Source organism: Mixophyes fleayi, chromosome 11 (assembly GCF_038048845.1).
Source record: "Mixophyes fleayi isolate aMixFle1 chromosome 11, aMixFle1.hap1, whole genome shotgun sequence".
In the NCBI taxonomy this organism is placed as follows: Eukaryota; Metazoa; Chordata; class Amphibia; order Anura; family Limnodynastidae; genus Mixophyes; species Mixophyes fleayi.
The window spans coordinates 7,349,813-7,370,544 of NC_134412.1; the positions used below are offsets into that span (position 1 = coordinate 7,349,813).

The following is a 20,732-nucleotide window of genomic DNA, read 5'->3' on the forward strand; positions in this document are numbered from 1 at the left end:
AAATGCGAAGAAAAAAAAAAAGATTTCAGCTTGAACATCGAGGTGACGTGTCTCTGCAAACTGTTCGTGGACACATCACGCTGAACTTGAATCTCCCCCCAAGAATCTTTATTACTCGCATGGTGTTCTTTAAAATATTGTGAAAGGTGAATCCAAAGGATCAGTTTCCTGCTTAGTATTCTTATTTCGTGTAGTCACACCATTATTGCAGATTTTGGATTCACTGGTTGCGATGACGACACTATATGGCTATTTTTTTGCTAAATATGGAGTTTGCGACTAAACTTTAACTGTATCTCCTCCAGGGGCAGATGATTGAATTTGCAGCCAATAAATGCTTTTAGAGGGGGGGAAAAAAAAGGGAGATTATATTATTTAATTTAATATAGGGACTGGTGAAACAGGGAAGGGTTTAGGGGGGACAAGCTTAGCACGTATTGCAATTACTGGGACATTACCGGTTTTTAGTTAAGTCCATTTGACAGTAGCGGTATAGCATGAAAACCGTCCCAGTGTTCTTTAATAAATTGCCAGAGGGTCAGTTTCTTCAATGGATAACCGAAAGTGGCAGGGGCTGGGCCAACGATCATGAATGGAGGGTTCAGCTTCAAAGTAAAGCAACAAAATCCCAGTATATATCTGGTCTACCAGGAACCTGTAACTCAGAAATTCCAGGGGGTAATTGTATCAAGCCGAGAGATTTCCAGCGGTTTCGAATAGTGATGTTGCCTATAGCAACCAATCAGATTCTGTCATTTTGTAGAATGTACTAAATAAATGATAGCTAGAATCTGATTGGTTTTTCAAACCCGCTGGAAAACTCTCAGCTTGATACATTTACCTCCAGGACTCAATTCTTCTCCAGCTGCCCCCAGCACGTTCCTTAGTAACAATACAGGATTTCCCTTTATATATGTTCCAAGTGAATCCAAGTTTTTGGAGCAACAGCAGCCTAGATGCAGAATATATACAAGAAGGAAAATGTGTTCTGTGGCTTTCTTCTCACTTCATAAAATATGCATACTCACATGAGTGATACTATGTTTAGAAGTTCTTGCTAGGTAAAAAAACAAAAAAAACAACCACCAACTGTTCACACATCATTATCAGACAATACCAGCTGTGCACTTGAACAGTAATCACAAACTGTAAACAAAACACATCAAGAGCCTTTTATTCAACATAATGTCCAAATGTACTACAATAAAATGATGAAAAAACGACGGCGAGACCGGGGGCCTGGAGAGGAGCAGACGGCTAACGGTTACTTGTAGAATTCATGTTCTTGTTCATCCTTCTTGATCACCGTTTTATACGCTTTCTCGAAGTCCTTGGCCAACACGATATAGCGATTCTCCCGCACCGCGAGCATGCCGGCCTATGAAAACAAACACATGCACCATGGGACAGGGGCTACTGCCGCTACAGGGACACGGCCGACCCAGTCTTCTCCCCCTGCATACTACTACTGGAGAACATCTTATGCACATTGTAGTAACATAGAATCTAACGGCAGATAAGAACCGCTTGGTCCATCTAGTCTGCCCATTTTTTAACCTATGGTAACCTCAAAACCTATATGATCCTTAGTTCTTTGCAAGAACATCCTTATGTCTATCCCAAGCATATTTAAATTGCTCCACTGTATTAGCCTCTATCACCTCTGATGAGATGCTATTCCACTTACCCACTACCCTTTCTGTCTCTGAACCTACTTCCCCCCAGTGTCAGTACATGTCCTCGTGTTCTAATACTTCTCTTTCTTTGTAGAATGTTTCCCTCCTGCACCTTTTTATAACCCTTGAGATATATGAAAGTTTCTATCATGTCTCCTGTTCCCTTCCCTGCTCCAAACTATACATAATAAGATCTTTTAGTCTCTCCGGGTAAGTTTTGTGCTGTAGGCCATGCACCATTTTAGTTACCCTTCTTTGTACAGTGTGTAATGTATTTATATCCTTCTGGAGATACGGCCTCCCAAACTGAACATAGTATTCTAGATGAGGCCGTACCAATGACCTATACAGTGGTATTATTACTTTCTTTCTGCTACCATTACTCCTATTACCACAACCACACATCTGACTTGTCTTCCTCATTGCTTTGTTACATTACTTACCTGCCTTTATGTCACCTGAAATAATAATTCCTAGATCCCTTTCCTCCTCAGTAGTTTCCATTATAGTGACATTAATACTATATTTAGCCTCTGGGTTTTTGAGACCCAAGTGCATGATTTAGCATTTTTTGCCATTAAACTGTAGTTCCACTCTCTTGACCAGTCCTCTAGTCTACCCGGATCATCAATCATTTGTTTTACCCCTCCTGATGTGTCTACCCTGCTGCATATCCTTGTGTCATCTGCAGAAAGGCATACTGTCATTTAAAATACCATTTGCAATGTCACCAATAAAGATATTAAAAAGCACTGGTCCAAGTACAAATCCCTGGATTACTCCATTGGTCACCTTTCCCTCCTGTGAATGCACGCCATTCATTACAACTCGTAACACTGTGTCACAATGTATTACTGACAAGGTGTCATCCAAATGCAATATTTTTTTATATGGGTTTAAAATCTCCACCCCTGCAATCATCACACCTGGAGACAATATGTATTGACCAAAAAATGCAAATGACTGATAACATTACAGTAACTTAGTAATAGGAGTGCTCTCATTTAACCACCAGAAAACATCCTATCATCAAGTTTTCTTGCTTTGGTTCCTTCTTAGTTAATAAATGCTAAACAGACACAATATTTTAATATTGATAGCAATATGTAAGGTTTCCTGGACTGACACCTGTGAAATAGAGATGTTAGAGGACAAATCACAGGCCCTACCTCTTGGCAGATTGAGTTAATATCTGCTCCGGAGATCTTATCAGGACGAGCCACATCTGTGACCGTGGTCAAGGAGTCCAACATTTAGTATTTCTGAAGCCTGAGAGAGGATTTTATGGTTATACAGAGAGTCATCATCTGTGTCCCTATCTCGTCACTAGATCTATTGGGACAATTCTCTGCACAGGTAGGATCCAACCACGTGGCAGCGAACCATCCACAGAGAACCAGGACATATGGACTAGCGATGGACTTAATTTCTCAACCACCATCATATAACAACTTATCTTCTCCGTTATCCTTCCAAACCTTTAATATCTCATGTCTTATATTTATCAAAGCTGCTATAAGCTTTTAAATTCCAATTAGTGGAATTAGTATTGACATGTGATGAGCCAAGTCAGAGATACGGGCACCTAGAAGTCATAAGGGTGAAATACTGAACCCGGTAGATAAGCCTATACACAAAAAAGGATACAGTCTTCTAGGTCCATCTCCTCGGACAAGTTCATCTTGCTGGTGATGGTGGACAAGATGAGACGTTTTTGCCTGCGGTCTGGCAGAGGGAATTCTATTTTACGGTCCAGACGGCCGGGTCTCAGGAGAGCTGGATCCAAAGTGTCCGCTCTGTTTGTCGCCATGATGACCTATAGGCGGGAGGCGAAACGTGTTAAAAAATGAGGAAAACAAAATCAACAACAGTAAGTACATGCAGGGTATGAACACTTTACTCGCATCGTTCGGTGTGTCCTAGACCACTCCAGGAAGTCTAGACTGACCTCTATAAGGACAGTAATAGCCTCATGTATTAGATTGAAAATGTATGCCCACAATTATGAGATAACAAGACTGATAGATTTTTTTTGTAGTATCCCCATCTTGAAGTCACACTGATCGGTCTCTGATGTCCTTTTCCTGGCCAGTGGCTCTTAGCGCCCAATGCTTCATTTGAAGGGCTTAGTTCTGATTCGATAAATTCTATGGTAGACCCAATGGAGCAAATTAAAAAGGAACAGCTGGAAGTCCTGTAGCTTTATCTCATGGATGATTGTGGAAGACACAGATCTTGGTTGTGTCCACAATGTAGCATGCCGGGTGGGTTGCTTGGACAATAGGCAACGCCAGACACCAAGCCAGGAATAGCTACTTAGAGGTGGGACTGAAGCTTCCTGGAGTTGATGCAGTGACTGCCGACTGCCAGAACCCATACAGATGAAGAAATGACCCTGGTCAATCTGCTCGGCCCTTTGATAGGCCAGAATACACCGACAAATTAGATCCGACAGGGATAACTCACCTTAACGTTGACGTTCTGATCAAACCCATCCATCTGGTTCAGAAGCTCGAGGAGAATTCTCTGCACCTCACGGTCAGCTGTAACCAGACATAACCAAAGATCAGGCCAATGTATAACTAATGACATTTACTTATTATTGAAACATTAAAGGCTTCGGAAGAAAAGTGTAACTTAGAAGCAAATAAATACATTGACATTTGAGGATGAAAATAGGGATTACATAAATCAAAAGTTACTGAAGAAAAAATAAATACAGTTGGAGCTGCCATTTCTTTGTCCAGAAACCAGGTGACAACCGCTGGTTACAGAGTAAACTAACTCCATGCTTACATTAAATTATATATCAGCAATGTATATTTTAATCTCTCCCCTTTTCTGAAATTGCGCAAGTACACAGCGCCAAAGTGAGACGCTGGAATTACTGAGTGCCCTTCGCTCGTCCTACAATGGGCCATGGATGGACGCCAGCACCAACCTAAGAGAAAGGGTACCGTAGCGGTTGGTTAAGCGATCCCCCCCCACCAAGGGCCACTCACCTCCCGTCTGTGCATCAAATCTCTTTGTGGCGATGGCATCAATCTCATCGATAAATATGATGGCAGGAGCGTTCTCTTTGGCCAGCCGGAAGACGTCCCTTACCATGCGAGGACCTTCCCCCAGATATTTCTGGACAAACTCCGAGCCCACCACACGAATGAAAGCAGCTGTGAGAAGGACAGGTCATGTGAGTGAGGCCATGTGAGTGAGGCCATGTTTCATAACCAAAAGTAATCACAGAGGTCTGCAATTATAACAGGGTTATCTAAATTACCAGCGGAACCTCACAAGAGGAACAAAACAAAAACCAAGTTCTCTAGTTCACCCACATTTCTTTACAATGGCCTATTGTTTGGATAGACCAGTAATATCCTAAAGAAGTTTATATTCTTTATTGTCAGTTTTCTTTAACCGCTGAAGCTATAAAATCTATTGCAGATGGAGTTATGTCACATGGTCCTCTACAATCAATCTGTCTTGCAGTGTTTCTGCCCGATTGAGTCTGTAACATGATTTTGTTGCAATGAGGAGACAAAAACAAGAGTCTCTCAATGCCAGTGTCATTCTAACCATGCATTTAATGATCAAACTTATTCCTCTTCCCGCTTTGAAATTTATATTAAAAAGGGACTTGTAAACAGTGCATTCACCCTTTGTAATAATATATCATTATATGCTATCTAGTTAGGAAGGACTGTGATTAGATGGTAACATATTTAGTGATTATTTGTGCTATTGCTCCACTACTCCATTGCTCTGTTGAAGAGAACAGAAATGGTAGTCAAGAATGAAAGCTTATAATACTTTCACCTACCTGTTGTGTGATGAGCTACGGCTTTGGCCAACATGGTTTTTCCGCAACCAGGGGGTCCGTACATCAACACTCCACGGGGGGGATCAATACCGATCTGCATGGCGAGTGGAGATAGAGAAAGACGTTATGGGTCACTCTATACCAAACACTCTAATGTAACAGTCTCTGGGCAAGAAGATGGTAGAGTGTGGAGTGTAACATACCTGTTTATAGAGCTCAAAGTGTGTTAGTGGCAGCTCCACGGCCTCTCTGACCTCCTGCTTTTGGATGTCCATGCCACCAATGTCTGAATATAAAACATCCGGTTTCTGGTCTGAAGGGACAAGAACATGAAGTGAGTCACTGCTGAGATACAGAATTACTGGAATGGGTGAGACACATGGGAGAGTGGGAATTTATCAAGTTAAATGATTGTAAATTGATATCAGTAGGAAACACAGCAAACTGAAGAGATGAAGGCTCTAACCAAGTAATGATCGTTGCAGATATTACCCACTGACAGTCGTGTTTCTTGGGTTCTATAGGAGTTAACTATTTACCAAGGGCATGAAAAACATGAGTACAGGCCAGACAGCACCAAGGAGAAAGGGCAGTTGTGGACAAGTAGTGTGAAAGGTGGAGGTTGTAAGAAGCCTTAGATTGGATGGGTACCAGATGTAAAATAGGGGTCATTTATGGAAGGTGACACCATGAGAGGGTCAGTAGTAGAGTTAAGTAAATTTAGGAGAGGAAAGAAGTGACCTGGGGGATGTGGGTGCGGGGTGAAGAAGAGCAGGTTGAAGGGGAGAGGGGAACGACACAAATAAAATGAGTTGGAAACACTTAGTGATTACCTGAGGTGAGCATCATGATACTGCTATCAGCCTCTGGGGGAAGTACATCTACCAAAGCATTGCTGTGTTTGTGGAGAGCAACTGAGGCATTCGGCTTCAGCAGCTCTCGGTCAATGGTGCTCAGTATTCGGACATAGTAATTAGATCCTAAAAACAGGATTTAAATATACAAATGGTTAACGCAGAAAAAGATCTCAATTGCATGTCAACCTAAGAGTTTTAGTACCCCTAGTAATCATAAAACTCTATAGGTAGTTAGACTTTCAATGACATGTCCTACCAGTTGTGGACCCGACAATTGCCGTATTCTGGTCCACTGCCTCCAGGAACTGCCCAATGACCAGGGGGATGCTCTGGATGCGCTTCACCTCCTCCTGGGCGTGCAAAAATTCCTTTTTCAAGTTCTTCTGCTCATCCTTAATATATTCCTCTTGAACCTCAAGGAACTCCAACTCCTGTTGTAGTTTCTATGACGTACAAAGGGAGACGATCAGAAAAACGTGTCCTCAGGTCTATCTATCTATCTATCTATCTATCTATATATGAGGACAAGAACTTTAGATCTGAAAAGTGATCAGACCACACTACATCTTATAGAAAGTTATCTCGATTTAGCTGGGGTGAGATCAAGCACACAGTCAGTCCTGCAGCACATGTAGGACAGATATAGACTAGTTTTCCTAGAATTTACGGCTTAATACAAATCGCTTATGTTATCAGAAAGACTATTGTGTATCTCAAAAAGCAACGCACACACAACTACTGGCAGTGTAGGAGCAGGGCCGTCTTTCCCATTGGGCACAATGGGCAGGTGGCCGGGGGCCCTGCAGCCCAGGGGGGCCCGTCGGAGGCAGCAACAAAAAAAAAAAAAAAAAAAAACTGGGGAAAAAAAAAGACAATACTTACCTTGCGGTCAGCTGACGATCCGGCTTCCTCCATGGTCTCCTCCTCCGTACGGCGCTCGCAATGCATGTCGGGCGTGACGTCATCACGCCCGCCCGACATCCATTGCGGAGTGCGACGGAGGAAGAGACCATGGAGGGAGCTGGATCGCCAGCTGACCGCAAGGTAAGTATTGTCTTTTTTTTTCCCCAGTTTTTTTTTTTTTTTGTTGCTGCCTCCGACGGGCCCCCCTGGGCTGCAGGGCCCATATATATATATATATATATATGGAGGAGGAGGCCAAAAAATATGTATATATCACCCAGGTGTAAGTGATAGGGGTGTATACGTATCAAACATGGAAATTCCACTACATATGACCAGTGTATTGTCAATAACAAATCCCTTAGCCTGAATTAGGGGGTCACCAAATCCACATATATATAGATGTATGCGTACCAGAAATAAAAACTTTTCCGCTTATCTGGAATGATGTTCCATAGACAGCACGATCAGGTCACATTCTCTTTAGGCAAAGAGGTCCTCAAATGACAAAGATAGACAAAGGACCAGCGATGTATTAACTCAAAAAACACTTTATTAAAAAAGGTAGCCACTTACATGTCTAGTAGCAGGTATTAAGCCTCTCTGGACAGGACCACCTTTCAATATGCATAGACCAGCAGTAACACAGCAAGTACTCAACGCGTTTCGTCTACAACAGCAAAATAGATTATTTTCTCCTGATGAAGTCTGCTGTTGTAGACGAAACGCGTTGAGAGTACTTGCTGTGTTACTGTTGCTCTTACTTATTGAAAGGTGGTCCTGTCCAGAGAGGCTTAATACCTGCTACTAGACATGTAAGTGGCTACCTTTTTTAATAAAGTGTTTTTTGAGTTAATACATCGCTGGTCCTTTGTCTATCTTTGTCATTTGAGGACCTCTTTGCCTAAAGAGAATGTGACCTGATCGTGCTGTCTATGGAACATCATTCCAGATAAGCGGAAAAGTTTTTATTTCTGGTACGCATACATCCATATACATGTGGATTTGGTGACCCCCTAATTCAGGCTAAGGAATTTGTTATTGACAATACACTGGTCATATGTAGTGGAATTTCCATGTTTGATACGTATACACCCCTATCACTTACACCTGGGTGATATATACATATTTTTTGGTCTCTGGTTTCCTCATCACTGGTGCTCATGTCCCACTGTGGATTCGTGTATGACTCCATTTGCATTATTGTACTACACTATTGTGCGCCTCCTCCTCCATCTTTTTTCTACAGATTTTTCCATGCAACACCGCCTGGCGAAAGGAGGATTGGCAGCCACCTGTACATGGGGAGTGTACTTCTAAGAAGAACATAGACTTTATGTTGCAATTAATTTGTGTACTGATATATGCCTTAAGCGCCATTGTATATCTTTTATTGTGATATATATATATTTTTATATATATTGATAGGGGCCCCGGTGCACTGCTGTGCCCAGGGGCCCAAGATGTTGTTAAGAGGGCCCTGTGTAGGAGTATAGAGCCACACTGCAGATTTAGAACCATGTACAAACGGCACATTGATTATCAGCAGTAGCTGGAGACTTTGAACTATAGGTAACATAACGCTCACCTTGTACCGACTGTATAAATCCTCCAAGTCTTCAGGCTCCGGACCAAGGAAAGAGAGAGCTGTAACTGGCCGCGAAGAAACCAGAGAGGGGGCCTCCTCCTGGGATAGAAGTACATTAAAATACATGAAACCTCCTACCATAGTAGAACACTTTACACGGTTTTTAGACTTATTATGCTTAATAAAGATGCCGACCTTTAAGGATGGTCTTAACCTCCTCCCAGCCTCATCGCTATGAAAGCAGTGATTGGGCATTTGCAGGCTAGGAGAAGACCACCACCATACAATGTCCCAGTGGTTGGATCACCCCCCAGTACACATTAATAAGGGAAGAGGTGGGAGATAACAGAGAGGGGCCTGTCAGTAGGATATCCCAGCAATAAGCATATGGACGCCTTGCCATGAATGACGGAGGTGGTGCAGCTTTCTCTGAGCAAGTATGACTTTATTTCCAATAGACAGATCAAGTAGAAGATACATTAAAGGACTCTCCCAATACGATATATAACAGAGAGAATAGAATTACATCAGAAAAACCACAGGAACTATATAGTAATTATATCCTACATATCCTGTTATGTAAGTGGTGATATACTAAGCAGTGGATTAGAGGGAGGTGTCTATGTATGAAATATACTGTAATAAGCAGATCTGCAGAAACAGAAGATTATACTGATATAACAGACTGATAGGAGCTGGGCTCCTGTGCTGCCCTGTATATAACGTCTCTGTACGGACAGATGTCACTGTACGGATATATAATGTCTGTACGGACAGATGCCGCTGTACGGATATATATTGTCTCTGTACGGACTCTGAGCTGGATGATGACCGGGCGTGCGAGGTATGGGGAAGCCGGAGGTGTGATGTGGGGGTACAGGTACCTGGACGCCGGTCTTCTCTATGATAACTCCGATGTCCTCCATTACTCCGTATCTCTGAGTCACTGCGGTGTTAGCTAGATCCGGTTCACCAAAGGACCTTCTTCCGTCACCAGGTCACATGGTACACAGTGGGGAAGACCTTCTAACTTCACGAGATCATGTGACTGCTGCGTATGATACACAGGGAGGAGCTGCGGACCTCACGAGGTCATGTGACTGCTGCGTATGATACACGGGGAGGAGCTGCGGACCTCACCAGGTCATGTGACTGCTGCGTATGATACACGGGGAGGAGCTTGGACCTCACCAGGTCATGTGACTGCTGTGGTCACATGGTACACGGGGGAGGAGTCTGCTGCACATGTGCCTGGTACAGTAATACAGAATCAGAGCAGTGATCCGGCCACAAACACTGTAATATTCTACTGAGGTCAGACCTCTCCCCTGCCAGGTCCAGGGCATCAATCCCAGGGAAGAGACTAAGATACAGGACACATGGGAGGGTATTATCTAGGGTTACTTGGCAGTAGTTTGAATATTCCAACATTGTGAATGAGTATCCCCCAAGGTGAGTTGCAAGTCCTATGTTTTTTTTTTTTAGTGCACTAAATGAGATACTTAATATTGGACAGTGATTGATCCAAATTGTCATCTTATGAATACCCTAGTAGTGAATGCCACAGTGGGTCCTGTCCCAACAATGAAGGGAGGCAAATGTACTTCACACTTTCAGAATGCAGAACTTCAACAGTAATAAACTGAGCTCCCCCAGTGACCTGTCTGTTTGATTATATCTACTGAGCCACCCAGTGACCTGTCTGTTTGATTATATCTACTGAGCCACCCAGTGACCTGTCTGTGTGATCATATCTACTGAGCTCCCCCAGTGACCTGTCTGTGTGATCATATCTACTGAGCCACCCAGTGACCTGTGTGATCATATCTACTGAGCCCCCCAGTGACCTGTCTGTGTGATCATATCTACTGAGCCCCCCAGTGACCTGTGTGATCATATCTACTGAGCCCCCCCGTGACCTGTCTGTGTGATCATATCTACTGAGCCCCCCAGTGACCTGTCTGTGTGATCATATCTACTGAGCCCCCCAGTGACCTGTCGGTGTGATCATATCTACTGAGCCACCCAGTGACCTGTCGGTGTGATCATATCTACTGAGCCCCCCCCAGTGTCCCGTCAGTGTGATCACATCTACTGAACCCCCCCCCAGTGTCCCGTCAGTGTGATCGTATCTACTGAGCCCCCCTGAGTGACCTGTGGGATCATATCTACTGAGCCCCCCGTGACCTGTATGTGTGATCATATCTACTGAGCCCCCCAGTGACCTGTATGTGTGATCATATCTACTGAGCCCCCCAAGTGACCTGTGGGATCATATCTACTGAGCCCTCCTAGTGACCTGTGTGTGATCATAACTACTGAGCTCCCCTGTGACCTGTCTGTGTGATATCTACAAATTAGTATTTCTACAGAAATACATAAATAACAGAGACCTGTGCATTCCCACAACACTTCTGAACCCTAACACAAAATACCACCCCCCATGGTCAACAGCTATGAAAACTGGTGCAAAACCAGCTGCTGAAACTACCAGTCATGTTGTAGTGCAGCTTGGAAAATAAAAACAACATCTGATTGGTTGCATCATTTTATCAATTTCCAGCAATGATCCCCTTTTGCATTTGGTGCAGTTTGTTTTGCTACATGTTGAAAGTAATAACTTTCTTCTCCAATTTCACTGACTTCTCTGTAATGCGCCTGCGCACATACGAGAGGAGTGACGCTTTGGCCATGTGTTTTGACTGATCTGATTTTTAGTGTGTAGTATGATCAGGGGAAGGAGGAAAACAAGCAGCTTCTTTGTAGTTTTTGACAGTAAACAGGTTAAGGCGGCTGTTAAAGTTCACACAGGGAGAGGTGGGAGGTGATACTTGGTGATAAACATACAGAAAGCTGCATGGTGTGAATAATGAGAATAAGGGCAATCAATAAAAGAAGTACCTGCATCCCACCTAGAGAAAGCAGAGCAGGGGGCATGCTAAATCTACGTGCCTTAATACTGCTCGAGTAGAGATCATTGATCCCAATGATAAGAAGTGCCATGCAGACAGGCAAATTCACATAAAGACATGTTCTATAGTATTATCAATAATTCTCCGCTAGCGTTGACAGGAATAAATGGAGCCAGACATATACTGTAAAATCCGTCTGCTTAGGGAAAAACAAAGTGAACTGCACACAAATCAATAACACAATCATTGAAGTCTTACGGACATGAGTACAGCAGTGTCAACCCCCTCCCGAAAATACTGCAGACACAGAGAAAACCAAAAATACAACTTTAATTATCTCGACCCAATGGGGCTTTAGGACGTCTCTCAGAAAAATGAGATAACGTTATGGAGCTACAAGTTCTGGAGTACAAACAATGGCTGGAAATAAAGCAATTTCAGCGTGATGACTTGAAGGAGTTTGTGAGCCGGTGTCATCTTGACAGTATTTTAGTTTCATCCATCCACGGCTCCAACCCTTGTCCAGATGGCGAGGTCTATAGAAGAAAGGCCTGTAGAAGGGACAGACCTCATCGCACATACAGTCTCTGGTAATAGAATTTGGGGGATGGTGGTTTCACGATTCGGTTGGTATTTTGGAAGTGACGGAGTCCAGCGGCTGCCAGCGACAACAGATCAACGCGTCGTACAGCTCATCGCTTTGCTGCATGAAATCTTTATTGGCCTCATTCACATCCACCGACGGGCTGGGATCTGTGGATCACAAACACCAATTTTAATACATTGTTTACATGCAAGAGCTGTATCAGAAACATGCAGAATATATATATATATATATTCATAAATTCACTTTCCATTACCTTCCAATTCCTCCTCTGCGTATACTTCAGGTGCCTAAAAAAAAAGCGAAGCGACAAATTAAGAAGCGTCCACATGACCATTTTTGGGTTTATTTTTTTTCCATGACGACACAGTAAAAACTTTACGTTATTTTGACATTTCTCTGCATTTATATCACAAGAGCCAATACCGTATTTTCTACTGAGATGAATGCAAAGGGGTAACTGCTGAAAACAGTGCTGCATTATATTGAGAAGGTGGTTTTACCCACAGCAACCAGATATTCGCTTTATTTTCTAAGGTATACTAAAAAATCTGATTGGTTGCTGCAGGAAGCGCTCCCTCCTCTAGTAACCTGAAGAACAACTTTCATAGAGGTCACCCAATAGCATCAATAACCAGCACCACCTAGTGGCCAAACGTCCATAGTTCTTGTCTCCTGCTTTTCAAAAAATAAAATAAAACATACATTTCTAGGTAATAAAAACTAACTGTCCTCACGAGCCATTAGGCTTTTTGCCCTTGGGAAAAATAGACCTCAAGGTCTACTACCTTGTAGGGATACCTAATATATGTACTTTATTACAGGTTATGCTTCAATATGTGATTGAAAAATGCTGCAGGCATGTGGTTATTTTTTTACTTGATGTCAAATGTGTTATTTACACTTTGTTTTCTTATATAGATTTTAAAAAATAAAAACCTTTTATTACAATCCCCACATTTACATGAGCTTGGAGACCAGGGTTATCTAGGCTAATGATAAAGCCTGTTACCAGGCTCTAAGAGGAAGAGGCACAGTATAGAGATGAAGGTAGAAGGTCACGTCACACGCACAGCGTTCTATACTGATCACCGCGTGAGAGCGATCTAATGGTCGGGGAACAACTCATTATGGATCCCCGTCATGACAGAACAGCCTCTGTGCTACTGCACGCGCTGGACATCATCAAGGCAACGTAACTATGATGCCTGGTAATCTAAGGCACCGGACAGAGGGATGTACAGTGACGTCTTATTACATGACCGGGTTAAAGAATTCCAAAACAGAAAACTTAGTTTTGGATGGAGGAGGTCATACAATAATACTGAGAACTGGACTAGGACAGTCCTGCAATGTTACGGTCATGTTATCGTTGCTTCTTTTGCAAGTTTCCTGTCTCAGACTGACAACAGTGTTGTCGTTGGCCCATGTGAGTGAATGGGAGAGTCATGAGGGAGGGGCACTGACAACACATCGCTTGTCCACTACAGACATCAGATACTCGCCAAATCGTAGGGGGAACGTCAGAGTCTGCGGCAAAGTAGTTTCAGTTTTAAGTATAACCTACTGAAATAAAGGATAACTCCGCTTATAACTTCACGTGCTCACAACATGTCATTCTAAGGCCTTCTTTATTCATGTCCAGGTGATTTAAATCTACATGACTGGGTCAGTAACTAGGCCACCTGTTCCCAGAGTGAGAAAACCCCAAAACGTGACCCGTTACGGAAACTAAATAGAGGAAACTTATACACAGAATAATATAACATGTTCAATAGTAAATCGGCAGCCTCACTACCGTTATCTGGTGCCTGCCGAGATGGCCACTTCTAATCTTTTAGTGAATGTGACATTTACATATCAGACAGATGTACAGCTAAGAGGTTCCCTTTACCCAGAGAGATCCCATGCAGGGCTCTTAATACAGACCCCCAATCCCCCTCCCCTCCGCCATACCTGCCAATTATTTGCGGTGTAGCCGTACTGTTGGGAGCTGTCATAGCCACTTTTCTGGTCGTACTTCCAGTTGGAAAACATATGTTGAAATTGCTGAGAATAGTAATTAAATGCCTGCATGTACTCTGCGGCTGGGTTCCTCGTTGGAGGACTGAAAACAAAAAGACATCAAATTAAAGACCACATTGTATTCTTCATGATACGGACAGCCCCAGAAGTGTGAGCATTGCAGCAACTCTTCCCACCCAAATACCCAGAGAGTTATCATTAATTATACAGCTGCAGGCGGACACCCCACAACATTTGCGAAATATATTAAGGGTATTTGACAAAAGGATATAGGATTGCGCTCTATTCCTATTGATTGCAAGGGCTGCACTAACCTCCCTCCCTTATAATAACAAAACATTTATATTAAGGGTATTTGTTTAGTTCTGCTTAAAGGCAAATTCCACCCAAATCTAAATGCAGCCTCTACACAGTATTGAGTCCTTGCATGGTCTTTAAACCAGCAAACTAGGAACACTTGTTTTAAAACTCCATGTAAGAGACAAGTATTCAGTCATAGGAAAGGGATAAATTGGTATTTTACACCAACTTACAGCTGTGCCACAGCCGCCGCTCCCGCTGAGTGGGCGCTGCCACGATCCTCGCTCAACGTGGGCGGTACTCTACTGTTTAAAAAAAACCTTTATGTAAAGTTGGAGAACCCCATTAAAATGTACAATATTACTCTAATCCCCCATTCTGCTTCACCGCACAACTCTAATATGTGTTATTACAATCTGTTAATGAAAAACAACAGGATAAGAATTCACCTCGGGTCCGGTGGCTTTGTGTATAGTGCGTGTTTCAGCTTAAACCTCTTAGGCTGTGAAAATAAAGAAATACATTTACTATATAAAACAACTATATGCTATAATATGATTTAGGGTCATAGAACACATCATCAGTCATAGATAGCAGGAGATCCCAGGGGGCCAGAAGCGGAGAATACCATCAGACGCTACAAGTAGAACATCTTCCAGCAAGAAGCCTGCACGGTGTAGAACGATCAGAGGCACCAGACAGTGCTAGGCTGCTCTCATAAGGTTTTGTATGAAAATAAGTTACTGTTTTGGCTAAACTAAAATATATATAAAAAAAGATCATATAAAATAAAAAATAGTATCTTTCTAATGGAGTATGGAATCTTGGGGCAAAAAATATGACAGCAGCAATCCCATAAGGGCTGCTATTAATGATTTTGGACTCTACACTACCATGGCAACCACAGTCACATAAACACAAGATGCAGAGAGGCTTTGAATCTCCCATCTGAACTCTTGTCTGCACTTTGACAACCCCACCCCTCAGCCATGACATACTGAGAACTGCAAGCCTGTGTGTCCATAGCAGACTGATTGTGCCTGGCAGTCATTTTTGATTGCCAACCAGAGAGCTTCTGTAAAGGAGAAAATGATTTGTAGGACAGATTAGAAAAATTACTCTCAGATGCATGCTTAAAAAATACTGAACTTGCAATTTAAAGGAAAAAAAAAAAACACCCATCTTCTATGTGATACTGCAGCTTTGAAATCTGTCACAGTGCTATGTTGTGGAAATTGTGACTGCACCGTATTGTGAATCTAACTTACAGGATTCGCGCTGGGGATCAGTTTTCCATTTACATTCACCAGACACCTGGAAGCTGCCGCGTGATCAGGAAACTCCACAAAACAATAACCAGACAGCGCACTGTGAAAGGAAGAGATCGATGAGCGCTGATGCAGATTTCATTGATACACTACATTTAAGATACAAACTATCTCGAATAAAGATCATTTTTTGTGCTTTTAAATTAAAGCAATTTTCTTGAAGTTTATGTTACCCAAGCGTCAGAATTATTAAAAAATTATTATTGTGGAATTACTGGGGACCTTTACAAGAGCCATAAATAGTAGTCAGGTGTCACCTGGTGGGATCATAATTTGTTCCCTCAAAGAATCAGAATCTGACTGCACGAGAGACATTGTTTTACGTTACAAAAATACCTTTAAAAAAAATGAAAAATGTTGTTGGATCCCCACACATTAATATTCTGTAGAGCCGCCGTTTGCAGCAATAACAGATTTAAGTCTTTGGGAGTAAATGTGTTCCAGCTTCAGACACTGTCAAAAGTGACTTTGGCCAATTCTTTCAGGCAGATTTGCTTCAGGTTGTACAGATTAGTCAGATGATGCTTAGGCACCCTAATTTACAAATAGAGCCACAGATTCTCTGTTGCCTATTGTAGGACATTCACCTTGTTGTTCTTGAGCCACTGCAATGTTAGTATAGCCTGGTGCTTGGAATAATTCTGGCTAATCCACTCACTTAAACCCAATGAGGCAATTCCGGGGAGGTGCAAAATGTTACATTACCAGATACCCAAAAAGAAAGAATATACCAACAATATGCAGTCTAAAGTAGAAACTTGAAATTGCCATTTTGTCTACGAGTAGTTGAAGACTATGCAAAAACAACAAAATTATTCTTGTCAATTTCAAAAATTCTCACCCTGTGAATCGATTACGGATGATTTTGACACTCAGGGCAGTCTCTCCCATAACTTGAAAAGCCTGCATTATAAAACTCTCATTCATGTTCTCGTCCACCTGTCCAGGAAGCAAGAAAACAAGATGTTAATAATAAAAAAAAAAGTACAGGTATACACACATATAGAGGGGGTGGTACAGGTATACACACACATATATAGGGGGGGGGGGTGGTACAGGTATACACACATATATAGGGGGGGGTGGTACAGGTATACACACATATATAGGGGGGGTGGTACAGGTATACACACATATAGAGGGGGTGGTACAGGTATACACACACATATAGAGGGGGTGGTACAGGTATACACACACATATAGAGGGGGTGGTACAGGTATACACACACATATAGGGGGTTGGTACAGGTATACACACACATATAGGGGGTTGGTACAGGTATACACACACATATAGGGGGTTGGTACAGGTATACACATATAGGGGGGTGGTACATGTATACAGACATATAGGGGGGGGGTGGTACAGGTATACACACATATAGGGGGGGTGGTACAGTTATACACACATATAGGGGGGGTGGTACAGTTATACACACATATAGGGTGAGTGGTACAGGTATACAGACATATAGGGTGAGTGGTACAGGTATACAGACATATAGGGGGGTGGTACAGGTATACACACACATATAGGGGGGTGGTACAGGTATACACACACATATAGGGGGGTGGTACAGGTATACACACACATATAGGGGGGTGGTACAGGTATACACACACATATAGGGGGGTGGTACAGGTATACACACACATATAGGGGGGTGGTACAGGTATACACACACATATAGGGGGGTGGTACAGGTATACACACACATATAGGGGGGTGGTACAGGTATACACACACATATAGGGGGGGGGTGGTACATGTATACAGACATATAGGGGGGGGTGGTACAGGTATACACACATATAGGGGGGGTGGTACAGGTATACACACATATAGGGGGGGTGGTACAGGTATACACACATATAGGGGGGGTGGTACAGGTATACACACATATAGGGGGGGTGGTACAGGTATACACACATATAGGGGGGGTGGTACAGGTATACACACATATAGGGGGGGGTGGTACAGGTATACACACACATATAGGGGGGGGGGTGGTACAGGTATACACACATATAGGGGGGTGGTACATGTATACAGACATATAGGGGGGGTGGTACAGGTATACACACATATAGGGGGGGTGGTACAGGTATACACACATATAGGGGGGGGGTGGTACAGGTATACACACATATAGGGGGTGGGGGTGGTACAGGTATACACACACATATAGGGGGTGGTACAGGTATACACACATATAGGGGGTGGTACAGGTATACACACATATAGGGGGGTGGTACATGTATACAGACATATAGGGGGGGTGGTACAGGTATACACACATATAGGGGGGGTGGTACAGGTATACACACATATAGGGGGGGGGGGGTGGTACAGGTATACACACATATAGGGGGTGGGGGTGGTACAGGTATACACACACATATAGGGGGTGGTACAGGTATACACACATATAGGGGGTGGTACAGGTATACACACACATATAGAGGGGGTGGTACAGGTATACACACATATAGGGGGTGGTACAGGTATACACACATATAGGGGGTGGTACAGGTACATGTATACAGACACATAGGGGATGGGTCCCAGGTACAGATATACAGACATATGAGGACCACCAGGCATTGGGGGTGTACTGTGGATCACGTGGTACATGGACACTAGCAGCAGTAAATAGATAATAAACATCCGGGTATCTCGCTCCCGTCACCGCCCCCTGCTGGACACTCACATCTCCCATCCACAGACTCGCCATCCTCGGTGCTCTCCGCTCACACCGAGACCCTGCTCGACGTTACACACGCAGATACGTCTAGTCTCTGATTGGTTAACTGGGGAGAGTGGGCGTGTATAAAGCTGTGCATCCAATAGGGAGCTATTTCCGGGTGTGACTTGCAATGAGCAGGGTAATACTAATACACACTAGAAAGTGTCCGCGGTATTGAAGCTGGAGGCGGCCATTTTTTCGGAGAACAAAAATCATATTTCCCCATTGCCAGATACAGGTGTAATATAAATACCTGTATGTAATGGACTCTGACAGAATTCCGGGTCTTCTAAAGCCAGTGCTGGTGATGAGATTTATATTCCATGATTAGTACAGACAGAAAGTCCCTCTTCTTGTTATCCTGAGAGAGCATATAATAAAACATTCACTTAACCTATCATTAAAATTCAAGAAGATGTCTTCCACCCAAAATATTTTTTGCCACATTGAATTTTTTTTTATATGTAAAACTGTTTTACAAACATCTTTTCCTAATTTGTTACCATTTAGTAAATGTGCTCTGCATACCACCCAACATTTGGGTAGGTGGTCCCAGGACAGGGTGCGTGCCTACGGCATGACATGGGAGCGACTACATCATGATGAATTTCAATCTGGGTGTAAGTACATGAGACTAGGGGGTAAATGTATCAAGCTGAGAGTTTTCTGGCGGGTTTGAAAAGTGGAGATGTTGCCTATAGCAACCAATCAGATTCTAGCTGTCTCTGGACTCATTTGAATCCAGGAGGCGCCATTAGAAAATCCTCCGGCAGCCAGTGAATTGAGGCCGCAGGCGGGGGTGTGACTGTGTGGTAGCTAATGCCCTATGGTGCAATAGTTCTACCAAACTCTGACATTTCCATGTTATTACAGCTGCATGCCGCACACTATCGTGGAAAGATAATACCCAGCTTGCATGATTTAGCCAAAAAATATGGACTTGCAGCATGGCAGTGATTAGTTGACATGTGGGTATGATGAAAATGATTTACTATTTTTAGTATGGTGAAAATGGAGATCTTCAGACCTGTTTTTTCATATATGTTCATATACCCAACATGCAAGTTTGCATCCATAGAACGTAAGATGTTACAACATCTGTATATCTGTATATCTGTATATCTCCATAGACCCTCATATGACACCAGATAGCCAATATGCCCCTTATACCCATAATACAGCCACTCCTTATATGCCAATATATAGTCAATATGCCTTACATGTTATCAGGTACCCAATGTACCCATATAGTTTTATATGGCCCTATGTAATGTATGTAGGCATGCAAGACTATATGACGTAGCCTCATGTCTCTCAATCCCCTTCCCCACCCACAAGGCCCAGAGTACTCTCCTATTTAGGTACTGTCGCTGGCAGCAGGGGCAGTAGCTTTATTGCTCCTCTGCTCCTCTTCTCCAATGCCAGAGTTATACAGTGGGATCTTTTGCATGTCCGATTTAGAGATGATTCATGTTTAATCCTCCATAGACTCCTGTATCTGTACTGGGTGTGGCATTTTCTTTTGACTTTGCACCCCTTTTTATATTTATGTTATTACTTTTCTGAAATGCTTCATGTAGCTTTTAGAGAGTAATTTGCTTTCTAGTTGATCTCGAGTCAGTTCTGTATTTAAACTTGATCTTCGAATTAGTGCAGTTGGTGGGTGTAATCTGTCCTTTCGTATGTGTTAGAGGTAAAAGGTGGGCGTATATTTATGTAAATGTGATAAGGAATGATTGGACCAATATTGCATTAATTAAGACAAAGCACTTATGACCGGACGACAAGTCTTCTGGTGTAATCACTGACGTTTGGGGGATGACTTGGTTGAAGTCTTATTTTGTAGACATTTTTCATAGAGGGAGCAGTTCTGCTTGAGCACCCTCTTAGGTGTTTGGCTTCTACTGATCATGATTATTATCCCTTACAGGTAAGTGGTCTATGTATAAAAGTGTAAAGTATTCACATAACATTG

The 20,732-nt window shown here is 42.9% G+C and overlaps 2 protein-coding genes across 4 annotated transcripts; both read right to left on the bottom strand.

Moving 5' to 3' along the window:
* Positions 1 to 1,158: 1,158 nt before the first annotated feature.
* PSMC4 (proteasome 26S subunit, ATPase 4) lies at positions 1,159 to 9,895 on the bottom strand. Its single transcript, XM_075191457.1, has 11 exons — positions 9,726 to 9,895; positions 8,842 to 8,940; positions 6,607 to 6,793; positions 6,327 to 6,473; positions 5,697 to 5,806; positions 5,494 to 5,587; positions 4,679 to 4,846; positions 4,143 to 4,219; positions 3,324 to 3,492; positions 2,846 to 2,901; positions 1,159 to 1,378 (listed from the first exon to the last, which is right to left on the bottom strand). Exons 1-11 carry the CDS (start codon positions 9,765 to 9,767, stop codon positions 1,265 to 1,267), a joined length of 1,263 nt encoding a protein of 420 aa, XP_075047558.1. The 5' UTR covers positions 9,768 to 9,895; the 3' UTR covers positions 1,159 to 1,264.
* Positions 9,896 to 12,065: 2,170 nt separating this feature from the next.
* Positions 12,066 to 18,817, bottom strand: TRNAU1AP (tRNA selenocysteine 1 associated protein 1). Of its 3 annotated transcripts, none has more exons than XM_075189566.1 (8): positions 18,722 to 18,817; positions 16,852 to 16,949; positions 15,951 to 16,050; positions 15,132 to 15,184; positions 14,916 to 14,984; positions 14,314 to 14,464; positions 12,614 to 12,647; positions 12,066 to 12,506 (listed from the first exon to the last, which is right to left on the bottom strand). In XM_075189566.1, exons 1-8 carry the CDS (start codon positions 18,743 to 18,745, stop codon positions 12,370 to 12,372), a joined length of 666 nt encoding a protein of 221 aa, XP_075045667.1. In that variant the 5' UTR covers positions 18,746 to 18,817; the 3' UTR covers positions 12,066 to 12,369. The 3 variants fall into 3 exon arrangements, with proteins under 3 accessions (XP_075045667.1, XP_075045666.1, XP_075045668.1); XM_075189565.1 differs by having other exon boundaries at positions 14,916 to 14,987; XM_075189567.1 differs by lacking the exon at positions 14,916 to 14,984.
* Positions 18,818 to 20,732: the final 1,915 nt, after the last annotated feature.